Genomic DNA, 24881 nt, shown 5'->3' with positions numbered 1-24881 from the left:
TCTCAAAAATGAGATCGACAGGAAGTCCAAAATGGCTAAGCAGGGATGGCTAGAGGACAATTGTAATGATGTAGAGCCTTATCTCACTACAGGTAAGATAGATACTGCCTACAAGAAAATTAAAGAGACCTTTGGAGAAAAGAGAGCCACTTGTATGAATATCAAGAGCTCAGATGGAAACCCAGTTGCCGGCCGAAGTGGCCGCGCGGTTCTGGCGCTGCAGTCTGGAACCGCGAGGCCGCTACGGTCGCAGGTTCGAATCCTGCCTCGGGCATGGATGTGTGTGATGTCCTTAGGTTAGTTAGGTTTAACTGGTTCTAAGTTCTAGGAGACTAATGACCTCAGCAGTTGAGTCCCATAGTGCTCAGAGCCATTTGAATCATTTTTTTTGAAACCCAGTTCTAAGCAAAGAAGGGAAAGCAGAAAGGTGGAAGTAGTATATAGAGGGTCTATACAAGGGCGATGTACTTGAGGACAATATTATGGAAATGGAAGAGGATGTAGATGAAGATGGAATGGGAGATACGATACTGCGTAAAGAGTTTGACAGAGCACTGAAAGACCTGAGTCGAAACAAGGCCCCGGGAGTAGACAACATTCCATTAGAACTACTGACGGCCTTGGGAGAGCCAGTCCTGACAAAACTCTACCATCTGGTGAGGCGAAACACCGTCAGACTTCAAGAAGAATATAATAATTTCAATCCCAAAGAGAGCAGGTGTTGACAGATGTGAAAATTACCGAACTATCAGTTCAATAAGTCACGGCTGCAAAATGCTAACACGAATTCTTTACAGATGAATGGAAAAACTAGTAGAAGCCGATCTCGGGGAAGATCAGTTTGGATTCCGTAGAAATATTGGAACACGTGAGGCAACATTGACCCTACGATTTATCTTAGAAGCTAGATTAAGGAAAGGCAAACCTACGTTCCTAGCATTTGTAGACTTAGAGAAAGCTTTTGACAATGTTGACTGGAATACTCTCTTTCAAATTCAGAAGGTGGCAGGGGTAAAATACAAGGAGCGAAAAGCTATTTACAATTTGTACAGAAACCAGATGGCAGTTATAAGAGTCGAGGGGCATGAAAGGGAAGCAGTGGTTGGGAAGGGAGTGAGACAGGGTTGTAGCCTCTCCTCGATGTTGTTCAGTCTGTATATTGAGCAAGCAGTAAAGGAAACATAAGAAAAATTCGGAGTAGGTATTAAAATCCATGGAGAAGAAATAAAAACTTTAAGGTTCGCCGATGACATTGTAATTCTGTCAGGGACAGCAAAGGACTTGGAAGAGCAGTTGAACGGAATGGATAGTGTCTTGAAAGGAGGATATAAGATGAACATCAACAAAAGCAAAACAAGGATAATGGAATGTAGTCGAATTAAGTCGGGTGCTGCTGAGGGAATTAGATTAGGAAATGAGACACTTAAAGTAGTAAATGAGTTCTGCTATTTGGGGGAGCAAAATAACTGATGATGGTCGAAGTAGAGAGGATATAAAATGTACACTGGCAATGGCAAGGAAAGCGTTTCTGAAGAAGAGAAATTTGTTAACATCGAGTATAGGTTTAAGTGTCACGAAGTCGTTTCTGAAAGTGTTTGTATGGAGTGTAGCCATGTATGGAAGTGAAACATGGACGACAAATAGTTTGAACGAGAAGAGAATAGAAGCTTTCGAAATGTGGTGCTACAGAAGAATGCTGAAGATTAAATGGGTAGATCACATAACTAATGAGGAAGTATTGAATAGAAATGGGGAGATCAGGAGTTTGTGGCACAACTTGACTAGAAGAAGGGATCGGTTGGTAGGACATGAGGCATCAAGGGATCACCAGTTTAGTATTGGAGGGCAGCGTAGAGGGAGACCAAGAGATGAATACACTAAGATTCAGAAGGATGTAGGTTGCAGTAGGTACTGGGAGATGAAGAAGCTTGCACAGGATAGAGTAGCATGGAGAGCTGCATCAAACCAGTCTCAGGACTGAAGACCACAACAACACAACTGGAGTACGAGGGCTGAACAAGGATGAAGACTGATTTTTTCCTGTAAGTTACGTGATAGTATCCTATCTGTACCATGAATATTTGAAAAGAACGGTTTTTTTTTTTTTTGCATAACGTCCATAAGCAACAGCACTCTCTTATTGTTAGGTTGGTAGTAACGCTCTGTTTTGTAGGCGCTCTTAGCATTTCGCACACGAGACTACGGAGGTGACGAGAGAGGAGCTGTACGACGCAACAAAATTCTGTGTTCGTTTAAACTATACAGTCAGTGAAACTTACGAAAGCCGAAGCAAGCGTACGGTGAAGATGCATTATCTCGATCCGGCCTATGTGGCCGAGCTGTTGTAGGCGCTTCAGTCTGGAACCGTGCGACCGCTACGGTCGCAGGTTCGAATCCTGCCTCGGGCATGGATGTGTGTGATGTCCTTACGTTAGTTAGGTTTAAGTAGTTCTAAGTTCTAGGGGAGTCATGACCTCAGATGTTAAGTCCCATAGTGCTCAGAGCCATTTGAACCATTTGAACCATTATCTCGAACAATGGTGTTTAGATAGTTCAAGGACTTCAAAGAAGGCCGATTTGTCTGTTTTAAGCAAGGTGGGCCTGGTGTTTCGGATTCTGCTATGACTTAAGTCAAGATCAACACAGCTGCTTTGATTGTCCATGAGGATCGGCGGATAACATTGTGTAACCTCAAGCGAAGAGCCAAGAATTTAAAATGGCAGTGTCTTTACGATTATGCATGATCACTGCGGTATGACTCGTGTTTGCCCGTTTGTGCCCGGCACCTCTGTTCAGTCTCGGCAGAAGGCTGTGCGACTGCAGCCGTGCCGCGAGGTGTTGCGTCTGTTTGCTGGTGGAGGGGATGCGTTCCTGAAATCGATTGTCATCGGTGACGAGTCATGGCCGCGTTATAGTGATCCTGGAGGGAAACGAACCAGCACAGTGTTGAAATCGCAAGGGTCTCCAGCACCAAAGTTGTTCCATCCGCAGGGAGAGCGATGGCAATCACATTTTTTTACTGTCAGGGAATGATTTACCAGCATGCGGTTTCCCTCACACTACTGTTATGGCTGCATACTGCACGGCAGTATCGGCTAAACTGAGGAAGCACGTTGCAAGGAAACGACCAGAACTTTCTCGGACTGGGTGGCGGCTTCATCATGACAATTCGCGGCCTCAGCACGGAAATCATGTCATGCAGTTTATGGCTCAATTCAACATTACCTGCGTACCGCTCCGATCTTGCACACTCTGATTATTTATTCCCATGACTAAAGGCAAAGCTTCGCAGCATTCGATTCGAGAACTCTGAAGCAGTGCTCATGAAAAGTGAGGTAATTCTCAAAGACCTGACAAAGAAAGGCCGGCACCCTATGTTCGAGGACGGGCAGGACGCTAGATAAAGTGCATTCAAGCAGGAGTGGAGTACTTTTAAAAAGATGATGTAAAAATTGAACTGGTGCATAAAATGTTCAAGCAGCTGACGGGAATGCAGCCGAGCGACGTCTTCGACAGCCATAGACATTTCGACACCTCGTCATTTTCAAGATACAAACGCAACGAGAGAGCGCTATGCAAGGAAATTTAAAGCCTCTGTGAGCGGGACATCTGCTGAAAAAACACACACCATAAACAACTAGCACGTCATCATGCTACCAAAGATGGCCAACGTCAGAAGTTATCGATAGTGGATATTAATAACCAGCGGGTGGAAAAGCAGCATTAACTCTGTCCTTCTGTTTGAACAGGGAGGGAACAGAAATGCAAGCAAAACTGAAGCAAGAACATCCGTCTCTATTTATAAGGTCACTTGCTAATTTAATCTCAATTGCCTCACACGCTTACAACAGCCGAGCCGACATGCAGAGCGTTCTCTCGGAATCCATCATCCTATGGAACGTAACAATACGGCGATCGTGGCGTGCACTTCCAGCTATTGGGACAGTCTTATTACAGAAGTTCTCTAATTGCTATCAGGAACCGTCCTCTGAGCTCAGAATCCACTGTGCTTCTTTAATCTAATTGTAACCTACTTTTTTTGCCGCAGCGATCTATATAGGAAATTATTTCAAGTTATTTACTCAAGACCTCTGGTTGACGACAAACTCCAAAAGATCCTAATTTCTTTTCGACGTGAAAGAAAACATCATTGGGATGAATCATCATTGGCAGGAACAATTATGAGGCACGGCGATCATATAATCGTCACATTTTTCTAAATTAAAGATATTTTCAAACACGTATTTCCTGTTGAATAGTAGAAGTACTGTTTTTTCATTTACACACTAAAGAAAATATTCAGTTACGCTATTCTTGGCGTAAAGAGGAGTATATATCACGTTAAAGATTCTTCAGTGATTTGCAATGAAGACCATGCAGTGAAGCCCTAAGATTCTGAACGATTTTTATCAGAAAGCTTCGTTTATGTTCGTAGAAGCCGCGGTTTCGTCTTACCATAACTTCAAGACTTTTGAATAAGTTTGAAGCAAGACATTTGTCTTTTGCATGGAATCGTTTTGTAAATCAACCGAAAACAACACTAATCGTCAGGAACTGAACATAACCTGCTGCGTCACGAAAAATATCGGATCGGTGACAGTTCGATGTGCGGTCTGTTGATCTTGCACCTTGATTGACAGTCTGATGGCACGCTATCGCGGACCCAAAGACTATGAACGTCAGCGTTAGGAAATTATGCAGCGAATCAGTTCGTCGCACCGCATTTAAGTTACCATTAGTAGCAAGTCGGGGAAGGGCCGAGTCAACCTCGTATTCTCAGAGAAGACGAGATAAATACGAGATGTCACGACATCCAGAGCAACAAGAGGGAATAAACGTCGGAGGAGGTTAGTATGTAAAAGGGGCGTCTCGCCTGTTTCCAGCATTTTCTGTGTTTTCTGGCGCCTATATAGGCCCTGCTATTGGTACCTTAGGTAATGTTTCATATGAAAGTGAATTTTGTTCCTCTTAGTGTTAAGGAAATGAAATTTTATTTTGTGTTTGTAGCTTTCTTGGTGTGTATCTATTTCACCTACGTTTCGAAGTTAAATATTCCCTTTTATTTCTGTTATTACTGAGAATATACGCTAGACTAGTGAAAAAGAAGATCAACACCTCAGTAACTGCACGTCATATTTTGTTTAAGTAATACAATAGTAATTAAATTCTGTGACATTACTTACTTAGTTATTATTTCCAATTAATAATATGAAATTAATAACAGCGCACAGCAATATTTAATCTGTATCTGTCCACAAGAAATTTCATAATATGAGTAAAAAGTCCTTAAATATCAGAAAGGATGAAATAAAAAAAAAATAAAAAAATGAAAGTTTTGATGGTGGAAGCAGATAGTGCAACGGAATCAGTAATCAAGCTGTAGTGTGGTTTTCGAGTTATGTCCTACTAATTTATCGGAAAAATAAAGTCAGCTCACTCTCTATTAAACATTTATGTTGTAAATAAATCTTTACTAGTTTTATTTTTGAAAGTTAAGTCATTACTTTCAGAAAGAATTTGAGGGAGAAACCGGGGCGTTTAATATAATAACACTGAGATTACGTAATGCTTAAGTAGCTTTTTGGAAATTTGTTGTAAGGTTCTATGGGACAAAACTGCTGAGGTCATCGGTCCCTAGGCTTACACACTACTTAATCTAACTTAAAATAACTTACGCTAAGGACAACACACATACCATGCCTGAGGGAGAACTTGAACCTCCGACAAGGGGGGAGCCGCGCGAAACGTGTCAAGGCGCCTAAGACCGTGCGGCTACCCCGCGCGACGTCTTAGGTCACTTACTTTGGCTCTCGATTATTGGTATTAATTTGCTCAGTTTACATCGTTTTTAAGATGCTCATTAGGTAGAGCACATCTATATTAAGGGTCAAGTCTGAGTCTGGTTAATGCTCATGGAATAAAAATTTCAGATTTTTTATGTGATTTTAAACAATTCTATTTCGTGAACCAGAATAACCGACTTCGCCCATAGATCTTCCTTTTTGCAACAGTTAATTCCACTGTATACCTACTCTATGTCAGTCAGATCTGACAGTTAAAAACCACAGACTTGGAAAATGTATTTTTCATTCTGCTAGCAAATTTTCAATCGGTTCGATTTCAGGTGGTGAGTGAAATTTTCACTGCCAGTATTTGGCTGCCAATGTCCTGGATTTAATTCCAAGCCTATCCCCAGTGTCTTATGAAGCGAGGGCGTGTGACGCTGTTGATGGTCATCCGTCAGTCGGATGGTGACGTTAAGCTCTGCGGCCCAGCTGGTGGTATTCGAGAGGAGTAGGTTATGTGACAGCACGGGGTTTCGCCCTCTCCCTTCCCTTCATCCACGACAACACAAAACCAACACTACAGTGTCCAAGCGCTCATCATAGTCACCCACACGGCTAGATACACACTTGCACTTCATAACAGGTGAGAGGAAGGCAACGGAAAACCACCTCGCGTGAGACCTTGCCATGAGCGGTGGTGCAGGATTCCTGCATCTGTTCTCCCTACGCTCATTCCCTGGGTATGGGCCTATTTATTATTATAATATTCTTAAACTAATATAATTCCTTAGTAATGACTCCGTTCACTATTTCTTGAAGAGAGTTGAAAAAATGGAAACTATTGATTCTGAGAAACAGGTATCAGGCCTTTGCTTAGACGTCAAATCATAAATCAGCCTCACATTCTTTAAAACGGATGTTAAGTGATATATTGTGATGCTTATGGCTTTTATTAATTATTTACTAGCGACGAGTCCGTAAGCTGAGGTGCTTCAGTAGTAGGGCAGCAGATGTTGTGGACTATGGTTGTGGTTCTGCTTCTCCTGCTGCTGACGACTACTTCGCTAGCGACCCCTTCCACGCCTCAGCCATCAGAGACCTCACAACGGACTGAACCCGACGCAGTGGCAGTGGTGGCGGATTTTGCTGAGCAGCGACACCTGCACTTCGTTGTAGCGTTCGGTTGCTGGCCTGACGGTAAGTACACTTGGTCAGCTTGTCCTCTCGCTTTTTTCGTAACATGCATAAAACTAAAATCCATCCTGTCGGCGTAAAAAGATAATATTTGGCTAGAATTCATCAATGAGTATGAATTTCATTTATGATTGTTGTTTATAATCAGTTTGCCACTTTCATCTTTGTATAAGGTAGCATAATTCAATAACTGAAAAACGAAATAGTTTTTAGAAATACACTGTTCAAAAGAATTAGGGGAACACACAATCAGCGTCCGGAATGCTGTACCCGTGATCTTATTCCATGGCTTGAGATCTTTGCTTTCAGTGTAGGTAACAAAATGATTCGCCAACTAGTGGCTGTGTTACGCATCACAAAATCAGCTGATCTTTCAGAAGGAAGTGATTACCCGTGTCCAGTAGTTTTCTAGAGAGATACACTGATGGCAGTTGACATTTGTGGGCGCTGTATTCAACCAGGCACTAGCAGCGCGAGTTGCAGGGGTGGTCTGTTTGATCCAAAAAGGATAGACTTTCGGTCGTGTTGCTGTACATGCCAATGCTTCTCTATGCGTCATCTATAGGTGGCGGACACTACAAGGAGACAGGCCAATACAGAAGGTGAGTTGGACAAGGTTGCCGATGCATTACAACCCAGCATGAAGACGAATATCTGGCTACCTCTGCGTTCCGGCTTCGTACGGATACCGCCAGAGCATTCCAAGACGGTTTCAGAAGGGCCACTGAACTCGCTGTGTCCGATCAGCCTGTAATTAATAGTTTACGAGGAAGGACCATATGACCTACACGTCGTGTTCCAGTACCCTATTTAACACGACAATATCTGGAAGCTCGCCTTCACTTCTGCCGTTCCCATGTCAACTTGCAACTTCGTCACTGGCGAAACGAGTTTTTCACAGACAGGTCCTAATATCTTCTGATGCAAGGTGATGGCTGTGTTCATGTGCAAGACCCGTGGTGAGCGGTACCTGCCAAATGTTGTCCAGTATATCGACACATTTCCAAGTTTCTGTAATATTGTGGGGAGGCCATTAGGATCTTATCAGTGCCTATGGTGACCTTACAGCCAGGCAGCATATCGAGAAGTTTCTGCTGGACCATGTGGTGATGCTGCATACGGTGGGGGCCCTGAATTTCTTCTAATGCCTGGACATATGTGGTGGGCGTCAGCAAGGATGTCTTGCGAAAACTGGAAATTGAAATAAAGGAATGGTCAGTATAAGTCTCGACTTAAACCCCATCGTGCATATGTGATACATGTTGACAGACGTGTTCGGGGTCGTCATGTTCCACCGCAGACTGTCCGAGAACTTTCATGGGCTCTGCTTGAAGAACTGGAACGGATGCTGCAGGATGAGCTCCGTGCACGCATACAGAGCACGCCAAATAGCTGTCAGACAGTGTGAGACGCTGATGCTGGGCACGCAAGTTACTGAAGCCCTCAAAGTTCCCTGAAGAGCACCCAGGATGACGCGATGAATGATTGTTTCCACGACACGTGTCGGACATTTTGGTTCAAATAGCTCTGAGCACTATGGGACTTAACATCTGAGGTCATCAGTCCTCTAGAACTTAGAACTCCTTAAACCTAACTAACCTAAGGACATCACACACATCCATACCCCAGGCAGGATTCGAACCTGCGACTGTAGCAGTCACGTGGTTGCGGACTGAAGCGCCTAGAACCGCTCGGCCACAACGACCGGCTCGGCCATTTTAATTCTTTTTGTGTAAGCGATCGAGGATATGATGATGTTTTGTTCTGTATTTAATTTGTGACAGATAAAGCTATAATTTTGTAACGTACCCAGTCCTCAGTTGTTGCTCAATGAAATATCGCGGACTCCCAAAATCATGTTATCCTAATTCTTTTGAACAGTATAATCAATGCATGAGTGTGTGTATGCGTGTGTGTTAGAGTTCAAGTCTCCAAAAATCAATCCAACCGGTTTGCGTACAGATCAACTGGACGGAACAAATAGGGTGTGAAGTAGATATCCTACGTACAGTTGGTGCTCACTGTGAATTTAATCTTTGCCTGAGACCTGTACGTAAGAGATATGCGAAATCGCATCCGTGCTGAAAAACCACCATTATGATCGCCGTCAGTGACTGGAAGCTGCTAGATTGAGGGGAGGAAGGCTAAGACGCGGCACACCGTTCACTGCTCATAGAAAGCCAACGGCGTTTACCACGTTCGTCACTCCAGTGCCTATTGTCATGTTCAGTGTAGCCTTAGAACTGATGCCAGTTATTCGGAATAATTTGCAAAAAATGGTTCAAATGGCTCTGAGCACTATGGGACTCAACTGCTGTGGTCATAAGTCCCCTAGAACTTAGAACTACTTAAACCTAACTAACCTAAGGACAGCACACAACACCCAGCCATCACGAGGCAGAGAAAATCCCTGACCCCGCCGGGAATCGAACCCGGGAACCCGTGCGTGGGAAGCGAGAACGCTACCGCACGACCACGAGATGCGGGCAATAATTTGCATCTTCAACATTCATGAAGATTTAGTATTTCCAACTGCCCTCGCAATGTTGGTAATATGTGCATGTATGAAGCAGATTTAAGTTCGAGAGTCAGTTTGACAGCAGCCATAAAATATTATGTCCCTACAAAAAATGTCATTTATACAGTTCCAAATAGCTTCGTGGCTTTGACAGATACATGAGAAAGTTTTATTTCCTACTAGTAAGACCAGTAAGAAGAAAGCGTTTCTATTGGCCGGGATTAGGAAGACGTTGCGGAGATTCGACCATAAATGCTGCAAACAAATGTTGATAACTTGCTTTTACGGATGCAGCATATCGTCGACGTCTCAGAAGCTCATATTGAACAAACTGTGTAAAGGCGAATAATAATAAAATCAACACTTTGTCTTTCTCACTTGTCCGACCTCTTCTGCCCACCTCCTGCTTCTAATAAATTACATACGGAAATATTTCTGTAGTCTTTCTTCCATTCATAGCGCGAGATTTGCAACTGATAGCCGAAACTGGATCAATTTTTTTTTCCAGCTTAAATCGGTTCCTCAGTAACACATTAGCATACCCACCGAGACTCCATGCCGTACGATAACTACAGCCCACAATGGACTTCTGTAAGTAGTTGTACTTTAATTACAACCACCCGGTGTAGCTCCAACATTAATAAAATAAAAGAAAAAATGCGAAAAGACAGAAAAAATTTAAATTAAAGCATTCTCGGAGATCTTGAAATACCGGGGACCGATATCTCGCCACCATCGATATCGATAAAAGGCAAAAGTCGTCGAGATTCTCGATTCCCGAGATGGATGAACTATCTATATACGTAACTAAGTTTGCATGGAAACCTCGTTGCGCGTGTCCCACTCGCATTTATCCGGATTTTTTGACCTAAAAGCAGTTCTTTCCTTTAGTGAGCATGTCGGCTGAAAAGACAAGCGCCGATAGAGGTCTCTCGGCACCGTAGTCCCGGGCTTACCAGGTCCGTGCGTGAATGCGACAGTGTTTACATTGTTTACATTCCTGGACTTGGAATACCGTAACTGGAGCTTGTGCTCGTCATGCAGGCGGCCTGTCGGCCATGCGCACCTGGAGCCGGCGTGGTCTGCGCGCCTCCGTCCACGTGCCGGAGGAGGTGCGGCCAGACCTGGGGGCGCTGCTCAGCACCACCAGGGGCGCCGTCGCCGTCTGCACTGCGCTCTCCTGTCCGGCCGCCCTGCAGATCTTCCGCAAGGTGCGTCTCTCCCCGCGTCTACCAGCTGACACCACAGCTGTCTATTGCTAGATATGCATCAGCACGCTCATGTCATCCAGTACTTGTTTTCCACTTCCACCTTCTGAGATGTACCAGATGGTTAACATCGAACAGCAGCTACTCACTATCGTATGGCAGCGAAACTCGATAGCTACGTTGGTGCGCGCAGAACCGATTTACGCTGGAAAGAAAATTAGTTCCAATTTTGGCCACCAGGTGTAAATCTGACGCTATGAATGCAAGAAAGAGGTATAGAAATGTTTCCATACGCAATGTATTAGGAAAGGGACGGTTGCAGGAAAGGTCGAACAAGTAAGAAAGGCGTAATGTTGGTTTTATTATTAACCGACGGTTATAGAATTTGTTCAATATGAGCACCGGAGACGTCGAGATGATGCTCAACAGCGCCAGATGTAGACCTGGTGGCCAATATTTACATCTACATCTACACGGATACTCTGCAAATCACATTTAAGTGCCTGGCAGAGGGTTCATCGAACCACCTTCACGTTTCTCTATTATTCCAATCTTGTATAGCGCGCGGAAAGAATGAACACCTATATCTTTCCGTACGAGCCCTGATTTCCCTTATTTTATCGTTGTGGCCATTTCTCCCTATGTAGGTCGGTGACAATAAAATATTTTCGCATTCGGAGGAGAAAGTTGGTGATTGGAATTTCGCGAGAAGATTCCGTCGCAACGCAAAACGCCTTTCTTTTAATGATGTCCTTCCCAAATCCTGTATCATTTCAGTGACACTTTTTTCCATATTTCGCGATAATACAAAACGTGCTGCCCTTCTTTGAACTTTTTCGATGTATTCCGTCAGTCCTATCTGGTAAGGATCCCACACCGCGCAGCAGTATTCTAAAAGAGGATGGACAAGCGTAGTGTAGGCAGCCTCCTTACTAGATCTGTTACATTTACTAAGTCCCAGGAGTGGATGCTAACCACAGTAGCAAGCACTAGCAGTATCTTAAGGCAACAACTTAGTTGCAAAACAAAACATTCTGAATGCGACACTGTTCACTGAGGCTCTCCAAGTGAGAGAGCAGACTTACGCGGAGCTGGACCGAGGCTGGAGTCGACGGACGCGCATTCGGCCCCAGATCGTCTGACTGAGAACTCCGCCAAAATGCGGAATCTAGGGGTTTTAAAGAGTCGCGTGGGGGCACTGTTTTTTCCACTTAAAGTCACCCAGCCAATCCCATAGGTCTCTAGCAGGTGCCTGCCAATCACGGTTTAGTTAGGTCCCCTCTACTGCTCCTAAGGCGGGGATGTTAATGCAGTTGCACTAACTAAGCCCGTGTTTGGTATCAAAATTGTTCAGCTGAAAGCTAAAGTAACTGCTCTGCCAAATAAGGCTTGCAACATTATTGTTATACGTCATTTAGCCCCGCCCCTCGGGCTCCCCGGAGTAGGGACTGCCAGGTCAACAGTTTTTGGCGTTTTCGCTCTCTTTCTAACCCTTGTGAGCCTACTGACGTTGCTGTTCTCAGAGCTGATATCAAGCTGGCTTTATACGCTAGTGCGTGCCTGTTGGTTACAAAGTTCTACGGTGGCAACCTACCACAGCGTCTATACGCCATATGAAGATACATGTTAATTCCTTGAAGAGTAACTAACGCCCTGGGACCGCGTCTGGGGGCGTCTGCAAGGTTCTCCCCTTACGTTTTACTTCATGTAACAATATCTCTCCTAGTTTCGTCTGCCCTCAGCATCGTCTCTGCTTCCGCGCCTTGGAGCGCCTGTCCTCCTTTCTCACAGCTTCAAGATAACACTACAGTAGCAAGGAATAATCAATGAATTACATTCCTTCCAATTTAAGTTGTTCATAATTGTAATTCCTAGGTATTTAGTTGAACTTACGGCCTTTATATTTGACTGATTTATTTTGTAACCGAAGTTTAACGGATTGCTTTTAGCACTCATGCGGATGACCTCCCACTTCTCGTTATTTAGGGTGAACTGCCAATTTCCGCACCAATCAGATATCTTTCCTAAATCGTCTTTCAGTTTGTTTGGATCTTCTGATGACTTTGTTAGTCGATAAACGACAGAGTCATCTGCAAACAACCTAAGACAGCTGCTCAGATTGTCTCCCAAATCGTTTATATAGATAAGAAACAGCAAAGGGCCTATAACACTACCTTGGGGAAGGCCAGAAATCACTTCTGTTTTATTAGATGACTTTCCGTAAGTCACAAATCCAGTCACATAACTGAGACGATATTTAGTAAGGACGGAATTCACTATAAGCCGCTTGTGTAACTAATTTTTTGCAGTGTAAGTCGGTTCCACAATATTGCGTAAGCATTTCTACCAAGTTCGCTGCCATACGATAATTATAGCCCACACTGGACCTCTGTGAGTAGGTGAACTTTAATTATAACCCCTCGGTACCTATGCAGGCACAGATCAAAGGGTGGGGATAGAAGGTGGGGGAAGGACGAGGTCACGACCCCCATGACCAGTCCCCACTCCCAAACGATTTTACCAAAACTGTTTAAATTTTCACATACACTAGTGTCCAAAATTCTCAGAAAAATATGGAAATCGTATGGGGCGAGGTCGGGGCTATATTAACGATGCTTAAGGACTTCCGAGGAGAATTTGTGCAGCGTACTCTAAACAACCTTGGCAACATGTAGGTCCGCCCACATGTTCCGAATAAGTCCCGATCTCTCCCCAAGCAGTTTCTATACTTTTTGAGCCATGAAGGGAAGCAATCGTGGCCGTTGATTTGCTTCGGACGAAGAGGTGCACGTTTGGGTACAGCCATGGTTCCGTAGGCAACCGCAGATATTTTTCGATGAAGGCACTGACCGTCTTGTCTCACAGCAGGATAAATGTTTTAACATTCATGGAGATTCCTTTCGATATAATAAAGTTCACTTACTTTTTTAAATCTGTCTCGTTCTCATTTGACAGACCCCAGTTCTAGTACCCAACCAAGTATCCGCGCCTCTTCCTACTTAATTTTCTGGCATTGAATCGACCCTTCATTAGTAGAAATCCAACTCTACAAGTCATTTCGATCTATTCATCCTTGTTGGTGTCCTCTTGTCCAGAATTACAGATTCATGGCTTCATACAGTGCTTGAGGTCATATTGAGATTTGAAACAAAAAACTTATGAAATGTGAGATGCTAATTTCCACCACAAATAAAATTATACCAATGTGGATGACACTGGTATTACAACATACAGTTATATTTTAAATAAAGTACAGTTCCATCTCTTGTGAAAGAATGTGTCAAACTCTCATTTCGCAATCAGACCAGCCACTGTCTGTCTCTTTGGTAAATGTCAGCAGAGGAAGCGTCTTTTGCAATAACGGCTCGTATCGTCGTCGTTATGGGGTCAACCAAGTCTTACGCCGTAATCACGATACGTTTTTTAAGGTAATATATTTTCATAGTTATTGATGTATTTATACTCGTATTTTAATAACATAATTAAAATTAATTTGTTGAAACTAGTTACGTGAATCAAAGTATTACGACTACCTGTGACGACTTAAATATCTTAATTGCACGAGAAGGGTGTCTTAAATGGTGTTAACAAATAAGTTGAGAGGTGTTCCTGTATCGGCATTGGTCAGGTTAGATCATGGAAACTGTTACTCAAGAAACCTATCATTTCACCCCGAATAAGAGGTGGTTGTGACTTTCAATAAATGTCAGTAATGTTAGGAATAACTTAAACAAGGAAACCGAAAGCGGGAGCTTGAATCACATAAATCACATAAATGTTAAGTAACAGTTGCAGTCATGAAAAGAGACTGATAACTCGAAGGAAATTAATATTTTAATCGTAAGTGGAATTAGATTACATGAGTGCCAACTTTTATTACGTGTAAATTTAAGTTATGAATAAACATATTCTATTCAAAGCAATCAGTTTTATATTGATAGAGTACTTACAACAGATCATATTTTGATGAGAATAGCGGAGAATTCAGCAGAATTATATTACACTACATTCCTTTTAAAAGTGAGCCAGAGATTTTCTAAGCATTGTCTCACATTCATAGCGCTAGTCTTTTTAGTTATGTAACTGAACTTAAATTAATTATATGGTACAACTAATGTGTTTTGCATATGACGCTGTAATGAAGATGATACTGACGGGATCACGCAGTTGACATTGTGGCCTTAACTTCATAAAATCCTCTGCTACTGATTTTTCCGTCTTTAACAAACGTACCATCCAAACAAACATAACACGAAAGCCAATTGCAAATTCGAACTGTAGAAGAGATTACGAACAAAATGACTGTAATCACATAAACAACGAGCTAGTAAATTTGATAGGTAAATTCCCCTTAAAAATAATTTTCCCCGCGATTCAAAATTGACCAAATTTCTGCCTAGGAAATGGACCACAGATTGAGGAGATTCGGATAATTCTGAGATTACTAGAAATCAGTTTATTAAAATAGTTGCAAAATAGTATGTTCCTTAAAAAATAAGAAAATAAGATTTGCATTTAAACTTTCTTTCTGACCATGTTGTGGTGGAAGCATGCCTTTTTTTTCTAGCGTCTCTGGATTAGTGCCACTCTGGCCTTGTCAGAACTAATTCCCTCCCGCCGCTTAGCAATAAAACAGCGTAAGAGGTCACCACCGCCTCCCCTGAAAAGTTAACGGCGCGGACTGTGTTTCGCAGAGGTGGCACACCGAATAAGAAAATAAAATCGATGGAGACACACTCTGCAGCGCAGTCTGAATCAGCATCTGGTCGCGGTCGCTTGGTTTCGGTTCATCGTGAAGACTGGCGTGGAAGTCTGCCGCCGTCTTATTACCAACGAGTGCCGGACTTCATAACCTGGGAGCCAGACATGTACTGCAAACCTACCATAGTAATACCGTTGTACCTCAAGAAGACGCACATGATATCCGCTATATCTATCATAAGTACTCGCAGCTGGTTCTGTGAACAGCCTACCACCAGCGCGCCGATGCGTCGGTGGTTAGCTACGCGCTCTCGTTCTCGTTTCTGTTACTGTCGTTTATTTTATTACTTTCCTTCATATTAGTTCTGTCTCGATAGATCTAGTAATTTTTCTCTAAGAGCTGGAACGAACTCCCACCACTGTGTGTTTTTTTGCGTTATTTTTCATAGGTGGCTTGCTTGTGTCAGGCCAGAATTGTGGATTCATGGTTTTTCCCAGAGGGTGACGACCGAGTAGCTTTTTACCCACGTGTTTCATATCAGTACACGTATTTTGGATTCAACTGCAGCACCTCTGTTATTTGTCTGTAGTCTTTCCCCTATCCCTAAAAACTTAAACACGTCACAACTGAAACACCTGCTGTAGGTTGCACGTTGTGATGTCGAGCGGTTTAGGAGACAGGCAGAGCATTCACGGCCCACTTACAATCATTGATAGGAATCAACCATACTACTGCCGCATTAATTTAGAACTTTCTCATGAACGATCGTATTCCGCTTTTCTCATTTTTTAATATCTTCAGAAGTTTTGACGATCAATGGCACAAATCTCTAATAGCCTCACGGGGCTGGAACATATCCGAGACAGGTTACGTGGAATACCTCAGAGTGTATGTAGCTAAGAGAAATCCCTTAGTATTTTGGGCGATGTCAAATGGGGTGGACTTCTCAGTAACCGTGAAGAAAAAATCACGTAACAAATACAAACAACAGTGTATCGTCTTCTACATTTATGGTATACAGACAGTAGAAAGATACTAACAAAATACCTCGGTGTTCAGGTCTAGCCTCACAGAGAATATCAGAAAGTACAGAGTGTTCTCACGAACGAGAATATGTTACGTCATGTAACTGCGTGAAAGAGATAAATATTGCGCTAGAAATAGCCGAGGTGATTCCGAGTTCATAGCCATGAATTTTTCAATCGTATGATCAGCCAAATATCTACTATATCAGGGAATCAGAAATCCAGGGGCACAACAACAGTTTCTCAAAGTGTTTACGCTCCATTAAACCACCTATATAAGTGATTGAAGAACTGTTAGTGGTATCGAACCAAGAACAAAGTGCAAAAAAAAAAAAAAAGTAAGAAAAAGTACTGGTTTTAAGGTTCCGCATAACAATTGGTTAAAACGGAACCCTTATGGGATCACTTCGTTGTCCGTCTGTCCGTCCATTTCTCTGATGAACGGGTAGACGTATTAAGTTGAAATTTGTTTCAAATACTAAATTCACTCATCAAAGTCTGTGGATTATTAGTCATTGACCCAGAATCAAGAAATTTGGCAAGAAGGAAGGTTTCACAACACAAATGAAAGGAAAAAAAAATCCTACGTCTGGATCATCATGACAAGGCAGCGCAAACCTGTTCGGTCTCCTGTGCGCCGGCTGATCCTCGGGAAATTGAAGAAACGAGTTCAGGTGTTCGTCGCCACAAAAATGCAAACTTCCCTTCTCCATGACAACGATAGGCCTCACACAAGCCTGCGCACGCGAGAGGAGCTCACAAAACTTCAAATGGTTCAGATGGCTCTGAGCACTATGGGACTTAACATCTGAGGTCATCACACCCCTAGAACTTACAACTACTTAAACCTAACTAACTTAAGGACATCGAACACATCCATGCCCGAGGCAGGATTCGAACCTGCGACCGTGGCAGCAGCGCGGTTCCGAACTGAAGCGCCTACAACCGCTCGGCCACAGCGGCCGGCTCACAAAACTTCAATGAACCGTTCTTCCTCACCAACCTCCAGCCCGGATCTCGCACCTTCCGACTTCCGTTTGACCCAATGAAGAATGCACTCCGCAGGAAGCAGTAGGTGGACTATGGGGAGGTTACTGCTGCAGCAAGACGTTGACTCCGTCGTCGACCAATGGAGCGGCACAATGCGGGCAAAGCGCCCTCTTGGTAAGGTGACGAAAGGCCGTCACACTGAACGAAAATATGGTGAAAAATAGGATTTTGTAGCCAAAAGAGCGGGGAATAATACTACTGGAATCATGAAAAGAACCGACGTTCTTTCAGAAAAAATGTGTTGTGTTACTTATTGTCTGCCCCTCGAATTTCTCTACAGCTCTGTTCAATTACTCATTAGCAGCTAAAATCTATTTTGCGATGCTACCATAGGCTCCATACGACAAACACACTCTTTTACTTTTAATTTCTACAGCGTATTGTTTTCTTCACTCTAGCTTTTTATGTTACTCGCATATTGGTCTTATTCTATTAAGCAACCTACTATAGATGCCATTCTTGTTATTTTTTTCCATACACAAAAGTAGCGCAGTGAAAACTTTATATTTTACGTTTCAAAATATGGCCAATAGTGTTTCAGTCGGCAAGTGAGTTGCGTAGTCTGACCCCTTGTTCATTACGCGACCAGTGAAATAAAACAGGTATTACCGCTATCTCATCTTTATCTTGGGGTTTAAAGACTGGTGCCCATTGGTACGAGGCAACCACGTACCGAGAAGTGACTCATGCGCTGACCTGCAGGCTGCAGGCCGCCAGCTGCTGGGAGCTCAGCGCCACTGGCTGCTGCTGGGCGAGTCGGACCCTGATCAGCTGCCGCAGCTGGCGCTGGACTCGAGCGTCACTCTGGCGACTCCAGACACGGCGACTCCCGGCTCCTGGCTGCTGAGGGACGTCTACGGTCTGGGCACTCGTCTCGTGGTGTCGCCACCCGTTGTCTGGCAACCGGGCAGCCCCATGCCCGCCCCTCCTTCGCGGGACAACTTGCAGGGACTCGCCATCAAGGCCGGCATCGTCGTAAGTCGCTACGCTTGTTCGCCTTTCTACTTCTGCATGCAGTGGACAAACAACATGGAAATACCAAATCACATTATCAAGGCTAATACCGTGTAGGGAGAACGTTGGCACTCAACTTGGCTCCGAGTCTTCACGGAATGGTTACATGCAGGTCCTATATGGTGTTGAAGGGAATCTTATAGCGTTATTTCTGCACAACAGTGACAAGGTCAAGTAACTATGCCTTTGGTAGATAGCGATCACGTACCATTCTCTTGAAAGTAGATCACAAAGATTCAATAATAATATCTGGTGACTGTGGTAGACATGTACGTTTCATCCTCGTGCTCACAAAGCCATTCCGGGATGATGCAAGCTGTGTGAACAGGGGCCCCGTCGTCTTGGAACATGCATTAATGCATTAGCAATGGAGAACAAATACTGTGCTACGGGATGGACCTGATCAGCCAAAAGAGTCACATAATCCTGGGAGTAATCATGGGGCCTATTGACTCCCACGATATGGCTGACCAGATTATCATCGAACAGCTATCATGTTTCACTCTTGGCAGCAAGCAGTCTGTATCGTAGGATTGAGATGGTGTACTCCAGACGCAAACTCGAACAAAAGTTGGAAACAGTGTGGCCAAGTCTCATCCGGCCAAGTGACTTACTTCCGTCCCTCCATTGTCCAGGTTTAATGGCATCGGCACCTCGTTTTCCTGTTACAGGCATTTGAATCACTGAGGTGTGGTTTTGTAATTCCTGCTCGTCTTGCAATTCCGATCTTATGGAGACCTCTTCACGTTGTTTTGATACTGACAGGGTTCGCGTGTGCGTCATTCAGTTCTGCGTGACTTTTGCAGCTCCCGCCGGAGGTTCGAGTCCTCCCTCGGGCATGGGTGTGTGTTGTTCTTAGCATAAGTTACTTTAAGTTAGTTTAAGTAGTGTGTAAGTCTCGGGACCGATGACCTCAGAAGTTTGGTCCCTTAGAAATTCACACACATTTGAACATTTGACTTTTACAGCTGCCGTTCCCTTATTTTTCGCCACAAATCTCTTCAACGACCGTCTGTCACGGTCACTCAACACACACTTTTCGTTCGCTTTCTGTCTTACCAGATGATTATTTTTCAGTTTCCCCTATATGCGGTATAAATCTTCGACATGGTGCTTCTTGAAACACCAAACATTTTGGCTACCCTGGTTCCTGAAACACACACCATTCGAGCACCTACGATTTACCCACCTTCGAATATCCACTTAGTTCCGACATAACGCATTCACAAGTACATAGAACACTGTTCTGACAAGGACTGACACTCGCAATATTCTGAGGACATTCCACAGGTCCCGTTCGTGGTCAAATACAACCAGTTACCTGCAGGTTTGGCAAGCATCCGCAATCATGTTCAAGCAACCACTTCTCGCAGTGTTTCCATATTTTTCTTCACCACTGTACACATTCAAACACCGACTGTCCCAGATACACAGAAACAACAATTTTTTCTCTAAAATGGTAAGTGCGATGTGCCACAGACGAAGCGTTTTTTTAAGAAAATCATTGAGGACTGTTGCTTTGCCTGACAAAAGAAATGAAGATTCCAGAAGGAGAAGAGGAAACGAAATGATGTGACATTATGTCAATGACAACAATATCGAGCCAAATTTACAAAGATATTGTCAGTATGGGCCGACTTATTAGTAGCCTGGATGTATGAACCGATTAGGTTGAGAAGGGTCCCATAAAGCGGTTCCATCCTCCCCTGAGGCTAGCTGGCCCACAGCTGTTGTAACTGCTCAGGGGATATCCTGGATATTGGCACTGGCACTGAGATGAAGTCCGACCTAATCTCACACATGTTTTAAGGGGAACAGATTTGAGTGCCTCGAAGGCCACAGGAGTACCTCAACACCACGCACACAGTTCATAGAGAGATATGACAAGCGAGGACGAGAATTATCCTGCTGAAAATGTCAGCACGATGCTGTCCCGTGAGAGGTATCACATGATGATGTAAAATGTCTGTGATGTACCTTCGTGTCGTTAGAGGTCCCTCATCACAACTAGCCTGGAGTCATACTTGATAGCTTCCCATATCATGATGCCAGGAGTAACACCACTGTGACACTCCAAAACATTACACTGATGGGACCCCTCTTTAGGTTGTCGTAATACTCACCGATGATGGTCGTCCGGATTAGTGCAGAACCCGCGGTTCATCGCTGAACACAATGCGACGCCATTCATCAACAGTCCATGCTTCCGGTCAACGCATAAATCCAAACGCAGCCGCTTGTGATGTGGTGTTAACGGCAGTCTACGTACGGAGGGTTAATTCCATATTCCGACTGCTGATAGTCACCGACCAGTAGTACGTAACGACAGAATGTTGCGGTGAGTCCATTACTTGTGTTCGGTCGGCAGGCACAGTTGTAAGGGTGTTACGATGTGCTTGGTGCATAATATGTCAGTCCTGCCATTTTTAGTCAGGCGTCGTGGACTGCAACATTGACGACGATTATGCCTGCCCTCACATTCCTATGCAGTCAAAGATTGGGCATATCCTCACAAATCTGGATATTGCACAACTCGACCAAACGTCCAAATGAAGACATAGAATGAGGCGCCTTCAAACACTGTCAAGCGCTGGTAACATTATGTGATACGAGTAACCGGTATCTCTGGGAGTTACTGTGACCACTCGACATCTGATGTTGTTCAGGCCTCCTATAAAGGACTGTACCATGCCTGGTAACAACAGTACACTCGAGCGACACTAATGAGTTCTGGTGGCTGATATACCTGTCATAGAGAATTACATTTCTTATGATTTGCATGTCTGTCGACGGTGTATATGTGTAAAAAGTTACACTGATATCAGGCATTTTTGGGTGCTTCCTTTTTTTCGGCAGGCAATGTATAGTGGGTAAGATAGCTTTGTCCGGAATCTGATAGAAATTAGAGGGAAATGAATTAATTTAAGAGTTATTGGAGGGAGGATGGTCCTAAATGATAACAGAATTTTCAAAACTGAACTTTTTTCCCTGTGTAATTTTTCGCTATGCTGCGCCGATTCGATTCGCGCCTAGGGTTGTATCAGCAGTCGAGTAATAACTTACCCAAGAGCTGGAACAAATTCGCTTCATTTTCTATTTACTAGATTACTTCAATCTTTTTAAGGACATTCAGTAAGCGAAAAATGACCAGCTCATGTGCAACAGCTTGCTGAGATTTTTGGGTAGTGACGATTTGTAGAGATGTTGTCAGTTTGTTAAGGAGCGTCGACGTTCAGTCAAACAAAGCGTTCTTTTAGGCATAACCAAAAATTGCAAATGTTTATTTGTTGCAGCTGAGGATCGCATTAGTCCATGTGTCAGCTACTGGGCCAACTTCTTTGTATCACTGCAGGAAACTAGTGCGTCACTCTGTAACTCCCATGTTTTGGTAGCATTAATTCATTGTATGGTTCCAAGATGACGGCTCGACCTTACTCAGTATTTTTGCTCCTAGATTTCCCAGATTTAGATTATTCGATCTATTCCCGTTTCAGTTTTATGTTTCTGATAGTATGTTGTTTAATACTATTCATGTTTCGCATATGAGGTGTGTCTAACAATTTTTATTTTCACAGTAGGAATTCAGGGAGCGTTGTACAGGCATCAGTACAATTATCTGTTACCTCTCACCCTTTCACGACAGTCTAAATGAAATGCTCTCCAAAGTGTTACATATTTTAAATGTAGGGTATCTGGGCTTAGCTGAGAGTATTGAAAACAGGTAAAAACGGATGGTGAGTTACTGATTCCTTTGATTTAGGTGACTTCGTATAAAAAACCAGTCAGTGACAGAAAACTTCGCTCTTTTTGCTAGGAATCCGTCGTGAACATTTCTCATGTTCATTCGATAAATAGAAAAAGGTAAAAGAAATGTAGGAAACGAAACAAAAGAAAAACGAAAAAGGTAGTGCACAGTGAATTTAAATCCTGACAAATATTTTGTTGTTCCAGAAAGTGCACGATGATTTCTCTCGCTACGACGACCTACGTTACCGGCATCTGGACACTTGGAGCAAACTACACTATGCCATATCCAAAGTGGCGGCAGCGCGGCTGAATTTCACGTAAGTGTCCAACGGCTTCTCTCAACAAACGAATAAAAATTGTGGTAATGAATCTGATGTATTTGCACAAGTTACAAGTATTACTCACCTGTCCATAACATGAATGTCCACCTATAAAACTGTAACAGCACCCATTTTCGGTCCTATACCATTTAACTGGGCTGGGACAGAGTAGATTTTTTATTACGGAGAAGCTAGATTGAAATCCCTTTCCGGCTACACAGATTGTTCTGCTAGACATACAGCCGATTTCTTTACTTCTTGTGTATGTGAAGACGTGTGTACCTGTAATGATCTGGCCAATGAAGTAAAGCCCTAATCTCCATTTATTTTTTCAATTATGAAACTTCACAAGCGTTAGTCAACCAAAAGAGCGGCTCCTCTGTTCAGTATATCGCAGCTGTTTTAGTAATCCATTTGCACTGCCTACAACTATGTAACTCTTTTCATGTTTCTGTGCTATCACCAAAATTTTTATGAATTTTTTGACTACACACAAAACGTGCAACTGCTTTTACTTGCGAATTCTGGTTGAAAAGAAACAAGGATACTAACACCACTAGGAAACTAGTTATCATAGCGTGTTAGTGTGCCAATGTCTTGTAGTTTACTACGGATATTTCCTATAGCTCTGGTGGGAGGTAAAAATTGGAGTCGTTGCCGTGCACCCTTAAGGGAAACGGCAGGAGTGAAAAATATTTTGAGTGGTAGAAGGTGCTAATTAAGATGTGCGAGAACTCAAATAAGTCATACTTTGAAAATTACAGTATATACTGAATACGCATTGTAATTTCACTGTGTCATTGAATCAACTTCTAGAGTATTGTGTCAGACCACACACATTTTTCACAGAAGTGCAAAAGCGCTACTGCTATAATGGTTGCTTTTCCTGCCCTGAAATGTTCCAAGTTTGAACTTGTTACGACATATGAACTCAGTTCAAGGTCGGTAAACAACTGTTAATAGTACCTGAGTAATAGAAATAGTCTTGTTCCTTTTTCGCCCTGACTTGGTATTGCCTTTGTAATGAATACCCGCTCATATTCCCAAATAGCATTTAATTTATTTTCAACACTTCGAAGAAAGCAAAGATGACTGAAGATTGTCGAGATCAATTTAAAAGTAGCTAAGAAAAATATAAAATGACGAGAATCGTCAGGCTGTCGTTATTAGATCACATCAACCAAAGTCTTCTGTGGCTATTTGCCCTGGAATATTTAACAGTCTTCTTCTAGGAAGTCTACTTACGTGGTATGCTTCACTAAAAAGTCTTATCACCAGTTTCTGAAAGCCATGCGTACAAAACTGCTAGCCACGGTACTGCTTACTCTACGCAGCAACCTATAGTCACAGCCGGCTAAAACTCCAGTTCATCTGTGCTGATGCGTGAACACAGCTGAAGTGCGCGCAGGATACGGTGGCCGATGTGCAGTGACCAATTTTCGTCCAAAGCGACGGGCGAGTTCACTCGTTTGTTTGGAGGGTGAGGCCGACACTGTCTGCCACCTTTCGCAGTGAGCGATGACAGAATCGAGGCGCGCGTCCTGCCAGCTTTCTTAAATGATTTTACAGAAGCTATCTGGTAAAAATTTAAATTTTTGCTTTACTTGTATCTTTAATTGTGGTAGAGGGTATATCAGGTTCATGACGATATGCCCGTCATTTCGTTAATGGTCATAGTTATTGTGATATTTACGTGGAAATAAGACACTACGCGAAACTCGAAAAAAAATTCTATGAAAAATAGGAGTCGCTATGATTTTGCGCTAGGTGCATATTATTTAGTATGTTTGCACACGAAATTTATCTAACATATTGCATTTATCTTTAGACCTGGGTGGAGGTCTCTGTCTGTCACCAGTCTCGAGAAAATTGATCTGACATAGGACACTCATTTGTGATCGCGCCGCGCTAGCCATAATGCCAGAGTGAAACATCCACAACATTCCTCGTATTCCATAAACTGTTTGAGATATCGAAATACGATTTTGGCAAATGATAACACACAAAGAGGAAAGTATTTTGCCGTGTGGCTATTATGCAAAACTTCATTATCGACCGTGTAATTTCACTAACAGACTTTTTCGACGAAAGAATATATTTTTAAGGTGAAGTGAGCTGGTGAAATGAAAAGTGCTGTGGATTTTAGAATTATGTGAGTGAATATGTTACGCTTTATTTCGTACCAAGGATGTGCTTTTCCATAAGATACTGGTCTTACTTTTTCTCAGTTCCAAATTTAATAAACCACTGTTTCAGAATTCTCTCACAGCTGCGTTGGCACGACATGTGAGTGAGATCAGACTGTGTACATTCCTCT

General features: G+C 43.1%; 1 protein-coding gene across 1 annotated transcript in view; it reads left to right on the top strand.

Moving 5' to 3' along the window:
- LOC124594364 (glutamate receptor U1-like) overlaps positions 1-24881 on the top strand; it is an 80442-nt gene that overhangs the window by 7436 nt on the left and 48125 nt on the right. The window contains exons 3-5 of the mRNA XM_047132731.1: positions 10543-10709; positions 18186-18458; positions 22449-22561. Coding sequence (XP_046988687.1) covers positions 10543-10709; positions 18186-18458; positions 22449-22561 — 553 coding nt within the window. The remainder of the gene's footprint in view (positions 1-10542; positions 10710-18185; positions 18459-22448; positions 22562-24881) is intronic.

The sequence above is a fragment of the Schistocerca americana genome, chromosome 2, assembly GCF_021461395.2.
Source record: "Schistocerca americana isolate TAMUIC-IGC-003095 chromosome 2, iqSchAmer2.1, whole genome shotgun sequence".
In the NCBI taxonomy this organism is placed as follows: domain Eukaryota; kingdom Metazoa; phylum Arthropoda; class Insecta; order Orthoptera; family Acrididae; genus Schistocerca; species Schistocerca americana.
The sequence above is the reverse complement of the archived record's forward strand: the minus strand, read 5'-3'. Positions and strand labels throughout refer to the sequence as shown.